Genomic DNA, 8,223 nt, shown 5'->3' with positions numbered 1-8,223 from the left:
CTTGCTGCATTGTGTGAGAAGTTGCAAGGGCAGGGGGTGGAAACCAAGGGATGGGGAGATGAATGGGATCTCAGGTCCCATTGTCAGGGCTAGAAGGGAGCTTCAGGCCAGCCTGGGCTACATTCCTTTCTCTTTCCCAACTTTGAAGACCATTTTGGCTAGATTAGACCCACCTGACAGCTTTGATCAGAACACTGATACTGTGATTAGGTTAACTGAAAATCCACAATGATCTCCCCATCTCAGGGACTTTAACCTAAAACACATAAGCAAATTGAACCTTGCCATAAGAAAGTATGTCCTGACAGTTCAGAGGACTATTCTTCACCTTACACACTAACCACAGTCCTACTATTTTGACACATTACTCCTTGCGCTGGCTAGTGTTTTGTCAACTTGATAAGTAGTCACCCAAGAGGAGGGAACCTCAATGGAGACAATCTTTTTGCAAAGCAGCAAGCCTGTGGGGCATTTTGACTAAGGATTGATGGAGGAGGGCCCAGCCCGTTGTGGGTGGTATCACTCCCAGGCAGGTGGTCCTGGATGGTACAGGAAAGCTCTGAGCATGCCAGTATGCAGCTCTCCTTCATGGCTTCTGCTTCACTCCTTGCCCTGATTTCCTTCATAACCCTTTCAACCCCAAGTTGCTTTTGGCCAGTTCCCACAGCAATAGAAACCCCAAGGCACCCCCAAACCCGTCTGTATGCACTTGATTCTGATTTAACTAAAAGGAGATGACCTCATATTTCTCTTCCCATTTGTTGGCACTGGCTTTTAAGTTGTTTGAAACCTCTCATCCACAAACTTTTCATGTGCTGGTCAAAGGACTCTTGCCATTAAGAGGTTCAGTTACCAGCATCCATGTCTGCCTGGGTCCAAGGCCCACTTCTACTTTGGAGGCACACACACACACACACACACACACACACACAAAAAGCAACACACAATCACTGGTTCACGAGTCTGACTTGGACAAACCATCTGTCACAGGCTTCCTTGTCTCTTTCACACAACAGCTAAATCCTGCTGGATCACTAAGTCTGACAAAATTCAATGCTGATTCAGTAGTTAAGCTTCATTTGTCCCACAAGTGTTGGGAACATCGGGTAAAAGCCACATTAAAGGCATACAGACCCATCCTTGCATTTTCCTGTCTTCCCAACAGTAACTTATATCTACAACTTTGTCAAATACAGTGAAATACAGAAACAATTTTAGAAATCAAAAACAATTTCGTTAACATTAATCCAATTCCACTCCTGATATTCTTTATATCGTGTGACAACTGTGCTTGGCTTCCTGCTGTCTGGACAGATCTGAAGGTAACCATTCACTTTCTCTTGATCTGTTCCCATGGCACAGATGTCCAGATTTTGAATGCGGCTTCACTGGATACTATCACTTGCAGCTTTCAGACACTCCCCAGTCTGACAACTGACACTCCAGTTTATTAGAACATGACTTACTGGAACTGGTGTTTTCCCCAGTTTTATTCAGAACAATTTCTTTTCACCTTTTTCCCACTAGGGTAGTAACAGCTAAAACACTAAACCCACAGAAGTAGTGAGGAGCTGGGTGGGGCACACCTTTAATGCCAGCACTCAGGAGGCAGAGGCAGGCAGATCTCCGAGTTCTACAGGGAAACCCTGTCTTGAAAGAGTGCAGTGAGGTCAGCCACTCTGCAAACTCTAATTGGTACTCGGACTTCATTCTCATGTGAAAAAAGGTCACCGCTTTCAGACGTTGGGCCAACAGTCTGTAACCTCCAAATACGGAAAACAAACTAGAGCTGAAAAGTGCAGTGTTAAAAATCTCATTTCACTGAGCCTTTTTTTTTTGGGGGGGGGGGGGGTGGGGAGCAGAGGGGGAATACAATTCAGCCTCTTATTTCTAACCAAAGGGTGCATTACAGGATTTTGTTTTTTTAGGGTTTCTCTGTGTAGTTTTGGTGCCTGTCCTGGATTTTGCTCTGTAGATCAGGCTGGCCTTGAACTCAAGAGATCCACCTGGCTCTGCCTCCTGAGCCCTGGGATTACAGGCCTGCACTACTACCACCTGGCAAATTTTCTGCTCCTTACAGCCCTTTTCACACCATGGAAAGGTCAGAAGCACTGTGATCTGTATGTATTCAGTATGGCTTTTGAGAGTGAGTAGAGATTTTATCCTCTACGTAAAAGGTGGCATTAGCGGTACTATAGAGAATGGATTGAGTGTAGGTGTAGATGTTTTATGAGCAAGCTAAGACAGCCAGATAGATATAGAAGAGCACAGATGGGAAGATCTGACTGGATAAAACAATCAACTAAATAGCTAAAGCCTATATTCATACACACAGAAATGGGTCAATTGGAGATTGTTTTATAGACTGAAGAATCTTAAAAGCATCTATGCTAATGGGAATATAGCTTACTGGGAAAACATAGCTAACAACTAAACCAAAAGATGCACAGAGAAAAAATGTTGGAAAAAGTATGCCCAATCCATCTACCCAAGACGGTGTGCAGCAGTGCAGCAGAGTGCCATTCAATTTGGATTCTGCTGTATTGTTATCTCCCTCAAACAATACAGCCTCCCTAGAGACCTAGGATTTGCTTGTCTAGAATCAGGCTGTGTGTTAAATTTCCAGGATTCCTTGTTCCCATAACTCCGCTAATTTACTGGAAATTTTTTTTTTTAATAATTGGTTTGTTTTTATTTTATGTGCTTTAGTGCTTTGCCTGCATGTATATCTATGTGAGGGTGTCAGAACTTGGAGTTACAGACAGTTGTTAGCTGCCATGTGGGTGCTGGGAATTGAACCCTAGTCCTCTGGAAGAGTAGTCAGTGCTCTTAACCACTGACCCATCTCTCCAGCCCCTTTACTGGAAATTTTAAGTATCAAAACACCTCTAAGCTTTACATTCTTTTGAGATACACATGTTAATGGGAAAGAACTGGCTAAGCTCTTCTCTACCCCAAATACTAAATAAGACAAAGTTTACCAACCTTTGTTCATTGTGTAGATAAAACATTTGTTCAAGGTTTCTATAGCTTATACTGCTGCCCCCCCACCTTTTTTATTGGGGGGGGGGCAACGACTAATTTGGAATAGAACAGAAAGCCTTGGTTTTTCTTTTCACTAAGGTCAAGAGTTTCACCAACGTACAAAAATGCTTGTAGTCAGTATAGTGGTACACACCTTTAATCCCAGTCCTTGGGAAGCAGAGGCTTGAGGCAAACCAGTTAGCTGTTTTTAGACATACTGAGACCCCTAAAGCAGGGAGGGTGGGATGTGGGCTCAAACTCTTTGTAAAAAAATAAAAAAAGACCATCAACTACACAGCCAATTTTCAGTGTAATACTTTATTTTTATTTTCTATTAAATGAAAACCAAGAAAATGTCAAGTTAAAAGGCAAACCTTTTCCCCTTGAAGAAAAAATACAAACTGTATGGTATGATACTTGTATAATAGGTCATATTTTACATTACATAATATAAACAAAATCACTAGTCTACATTCTTGCTTGAAACTACAATAAGCTACAGATTTAATGGAAAATGGGTTTATTTTTAGGGTGCAAATAAACATCTTAGAAAAAACACATAGCATGCATTTTTAAACTGTCTATGCACAGGCTCTGACACAAGTCTTAATAGCCACCCCCACCCCCTCCTCCTCTTCCTTGTCCAAAATAACCACCTCCATAGCCACCCCTTCTCTGGAACCCTCCAGATCCTCTGTAGCCCCCACCAGATCCACGGTAGTCTCCACTAGATCCTCTGTAGTCTCCACCAAAATTGTTTCTGTAGCCTCCTTGGGAACCTCCTCTATATCCCCCACCACCACCTCCACCGTAATTTCCACGGTAAGAGTTGGGGCTAATACTATAACCTTCCCCACCACCATAACCTCCTCCACCTCCATAGCCTCCACTGCCTCCTCCATAGCCACCACCACTACCACCTCCACCATAGCCACCACCACCTCCACCATAGCCTCCCCCACCACTTCCAAAGCCTCCACTACCCCCAAAGTTGCCACCTCTGCCACCAGCAAAACCACCTCCCCCGCCACTGAAGCCTCCTCCACCACCGAAGCCTCCCCCACCACTGCCAAAACCTCCCCCACCACTACCAAAGCCACCCCCGCCACTGTTGAAGCCACCTCCGAAGCCTCCCCCACCACTTCCGAAGCCTCCTCCAAAACCTCCACTACCGTAGCCGCCGCCATATCCTCCCCCACCATACCCTCCCCCACCATATCCTCTTCTATATCCACTTCCATTATCGTATCGGGCCATCTTGGGAGGGCGTGGACCATCACCATACCTAGGAAAAGCAAGAAAACAATCAACCATTTAGTTGCATATGCGGTACAGGGGATTGAAACTTGCTAAATTCAGAACCCTAGTAATTGAATTTCGACCAAATAATGAGACCTGTGTGGAACAAATGCCTTTAATAATTTCCCATAGTGTGAATAAATATTATCCACATTAAAACACGCAATGTATAATAAAATTGCTCTAGATTCATGGCATTAACAAGGAATCCCTCTACATCAACTTTGAAAAATGTCTTTGGTGGAAACCTCTCAGAAACTACACCCTCCCTACATGTCTGGCTCCTACAGGTTTTTTGTTTGTTTGTTTGTTTGTTTTTCGAGACAGGGCTTCTCTGTGTAGCTTTGCGCTTTTCCTGGGACTCACTTGGTAGCCCAGGCTGGCCTCGAACTCAAGAGATTCGCCTGCCTCTGCCTCCCGAGTGCTGGGATTAAAGGCGTGCGCCACCACCGCCTGGCTCCTACAGGTCTTTTATTACTCATGTTAAAGAAGCCAGAATTAATAAAGCGTGTCAACACTTCAGCTATACTAAAATAAGCAATTAGCTTGATAAAGATCCAAAGGACTTTCCTTATATTTGTATATTATAATATTTAAAGAGCAATTTCATACGTTTTAAAGGACTCTACCAAATACCAACTAATTTTAATAATTCTAATTCTGCAAAAGCTATAGACACATGAATTTAATTAGGTACTCACCGTACACTTCCAATCATAAGGTTGATACCAGCAGCTGAGGGCCTAGAAATCTGACGGATTGTATTCAGCATATGTTCATTTACAGGGTCCAACTGGCTGATGATATTTGGTTGTTTGGATACTTCAACAACCAGAGCTTCCATGGCTGCCCGGAGGGCTGTGATGCAAGCAGCAGCTTCATGTGATATTTGCAGTCTGATCCTAAGATGAAGGGAAACGAGACAGTAAACTAAGTCCATACACAGAAAGAGAGATAACTATCTGTCAAACTGCCCTCCCATTTGTTAATTCCTGAAATTAATTTAACTGCTTATTAGAATTAGGCATTCCCTAAACCTACTTAATGTAAATATGAATAGTCAGCATTAACCTCTCAAAAAAATGACCAATCTGTTTATGATGAACCAGACAAGATTTGCAATTCTCCAAGAAACCCATTATAAATGAACCTTAAACTTAACCATGAAGTCCTGCCTTATTTGAAAAGAGTTAAATTCTAAAAAAATCTCAATTCTAAGAATTTAGTTTGGAGTTTACAACTGAAAGCACATACCAGTCATCTATAAATATGATCTGCCCATCAGACTGGACTTTCTTGGAGGCAAACAGAAGTAACTGTAAAGGGGTGACTAAGGTCATGCCTTTAGCAGAGATGGCTCGGGTTCGAATCTGCAGGTTAAAAATAAGGCAAAATGTCACACACGGATGGTAATTAGCTATGTCATGAGTAGAAAAATGATCCTTCAAACTTCTTAAATCTTCATACCTTTTCACCGAAAACAAAGAAGGGAGATGGATACTTCATATCTTGGCTGCTAAAAGGGCAGTTCACAGATGATTTGTGGATAAGTGCATTACGCCCTTCAGTGGTAAGAATCTTTCTCTTTTCTTTATGATAGCATACATTGGGGTACACACCAAAGGCCAGCAGAGAAATAACGACATCCAAATTATTATCTGGTCCAGTGTTAGTAAACACTTGTGTCAATAAGCAATCTGTTAAAAAAATTGGAGAAAAGGTTTTTAAAAATTAGGTGAGAGAAATAGTATGACTCTGCTAAGTCCCCTGACAACTTTCTCAGAACTTTTCCAACACAAATCAAGTTTAAGGAGCTTTTCTGATAAGACTCAACACGAAAGTATCCGCTATTCTTACTACTAGTATAGAAGATGAAATGACAATCTGGAAGTTACCACAATGAAGGCTATTTTCAGCCAAGATACACCTTAGCAATTCATATCACTGAATGGAAAAGCCAATAGCAATGTGATATAAACCTCAATTCTAGATTTACCTGAATGAATCTAAGTAATTTAAAGAGCTAGTTTTAATAGCTGGATAGCAGCATCACCTCAAAATTATTAGATTCTTTCTAATGTGCAAAAAAATGTTTTCCCCCTTTCCTTTGATTTTGCGGGAAAATAATGTTAGTTTACAAAGAACTCAAAAATTCTACTTTCTGGTACTAACAAATATATTCTATTTTTAGTTAATCCTCTCCAGCTCACAAAGTTTAATCTACTTAGAAAAGACAAACTCAACTTACTATTAAGAAACAGAGAGTTGGATTAGTGTTTCACCATAGAACTATATTACATTCAAACAAATAGCTGAGACTATTTTAACTACTCTGCCGTCATTGTACATGTAGTTATGACAACAGTTCACAAAGTATCTTTTTTCAGGGTGAAGCTTTTTCCTGTATTTGAGAAAGAGTGTTTGTTACACACTAACTAGTACAGGCTTATCTATCCTTTAATTCTCAATGATTCTATTCTGGCTTTAGCCTCCTGGATCCTAAAATTACCAGCATGAGCCACAGTGATCAGCTGACAAATGGGAGAGGTCTTACCTTCTGGAAAGCCAGAGTTAATCAGAATCTCTTTAAGCTGTACTTTGGCCTCCCAAGTCATTCTTAATGTAGCCATATTAAGTCGCTTTTGCTCACAAAAACGTATTTCTGCTTCTTCTCCGCTCATCCTAAAACATAATGGAAAAAGCATTCATACTCAAAGGCTCAGCAACCTTGGATGATTATGAACCCAAAAGGTTCACTGAATTCTTATAGTAATTGCCTTTAAGCCCATACCTAGCATCATCCCAGGCTTGGAATACTGATAAAAGAGCCACATGATCAGAAAATCTGTTTCCAGCAAAATTCCGGTGAATGTAGCCCAGGCGTTTTCCTTCACTGATAAAGGGCTCTGGAAAGCAGGTAGCAGCTGAGATGGTACAGACAGCATCTCCCACACTGAAAAACAGTCAAATAGTGAATCACAATCTTTTTGCCAAAAGGCGTCCAAATGGGAATTGAACCCTTTTTTGGCTAGGACACTGAAGCAACATCAAAGAACTTCCTTACACTAGCCTGTAAATTAACTAACATTTACCATTAGTTTTTTTTCCTCAGCAGCCCACCTTGCTTTTATGAAATCTATCCCATCTCTTAACTACCAACTAGAAAACGTACTTACTAGAAAATACACCCCATTATCATCATCTTTCCAAAACGAGGCTCGATGGGGAGTTTAGCCAGGATTCGTCCCAGAGGAGTCAATTCATCATTGGCATCTAAAGCATCAAGTTCTGTGGGAAAATACTTATTTGTGAGTGATAATGTCAATAAACGTATGTAAATGTTTCATTATGTGTCAAAGCAAGAGTCAAATATAATGCCAAATGCCTAGAGCAAACAATTCAGTCATAACCAAAACCCCCAATTCTGATATACTGACTGAAAAACAAACAAAAAACCCACTATAAAACAGGTTCTAGGCAAATGGGGATGGCCTATCACCCAAAGACAACCAGTAATATATTAATAGCATCAGCATTAAGTACCAACATATTCCAAGAAACAGACTCTGGCTAACTGAAGTTTACAGTTGAGTGTCAGAGTCCAGGATCAACAGAGCCCTTCTGGCTGCAATGCCCCCACTTTTCACTGCACTCGACCCTTAACAGATGTGAGATGTGGGGAGAAAAAACCCTCTATGACATACAAGGTCCAAGAGTAATCCGTGCACTGATTAAGATGTAGCATTCGGAGCCAAGCGGCGGTAATGCACACCTTTAATCCCAGCACTCAGGAGGCAGGCAGAGGCAGGCGGATCTTTGTGAGTTCGAGGCCAGCCTGGTCTATAGAGTGAGACCCAGGACAGGCACACAAATTACAGAGAAATCCTGTCTCAAAAAACC

General features: G+C 41.6%; 1 protein-coding gene across 4 annotated transcripts in view; it reads right to left on the bottom strand.

The window, feature by feature from the left end:
* Positions 1-3,326: 3,326 nt before the first annotated feature.
* Positions 3,327-8,223, bottom strand: part of Dhx9 (DExH-box helicase 9) — a 37,974-nt gene continuing 33,077 nt past the window's right edge. For all 4 annotated transcript variants that reach the window (XM_059280279.1, XM_059280281.1, XM_059280280.1 and 1 more), the window contains 7 exons: positions 7,500-7,611; positions 7,115-7,276; positions 6,878-7,005; positions 5,791-6,020; positions 5,578-5,693; positions 5,025-5,225; positions 3,327-4,309 (listed from right to left, as the gene is read on the bottom strand). In XM_059280279.1, the coding sequence (XP_059136262.1) occupies positions 3,631-4,309; positions 5,025-5,225; positions 5,578-5,693; positions 5,791-6,020; positions 6,878-7,005; positions 7,115-7,276; positions 7,500-7,611 (1,628 nt within the window). In that variant the 3' untranslated portion in view covers positions 3,327-3,630. The remainder of the gene's footprint in view (positions 4,310-5,024; positions 5,226-5,577; positions 5,694-5,790; positions 6,021-6,877; positions 7,006-7,114; positions 7,277-7,499; positions 7,612-8,223) is intronic.

Source organism: Peromyscus eremicus, chromosome 15 (assembly GCF_949786415.1).
Source record: "Peromyscus eremicus chromosome 15, PerEre_H2_v1, whole genome shotgun sequence".
NCBI lineage: Eukaryota > Metazoa > Chordata > Mammalia > Rodentia > Cricetidae > Peromyscus > Peromyscus eremicus.
Note: the sequence above shows the minus strand (reverse complement) of the source record. Positions and strands in the feature narration are given on the sequence as shown.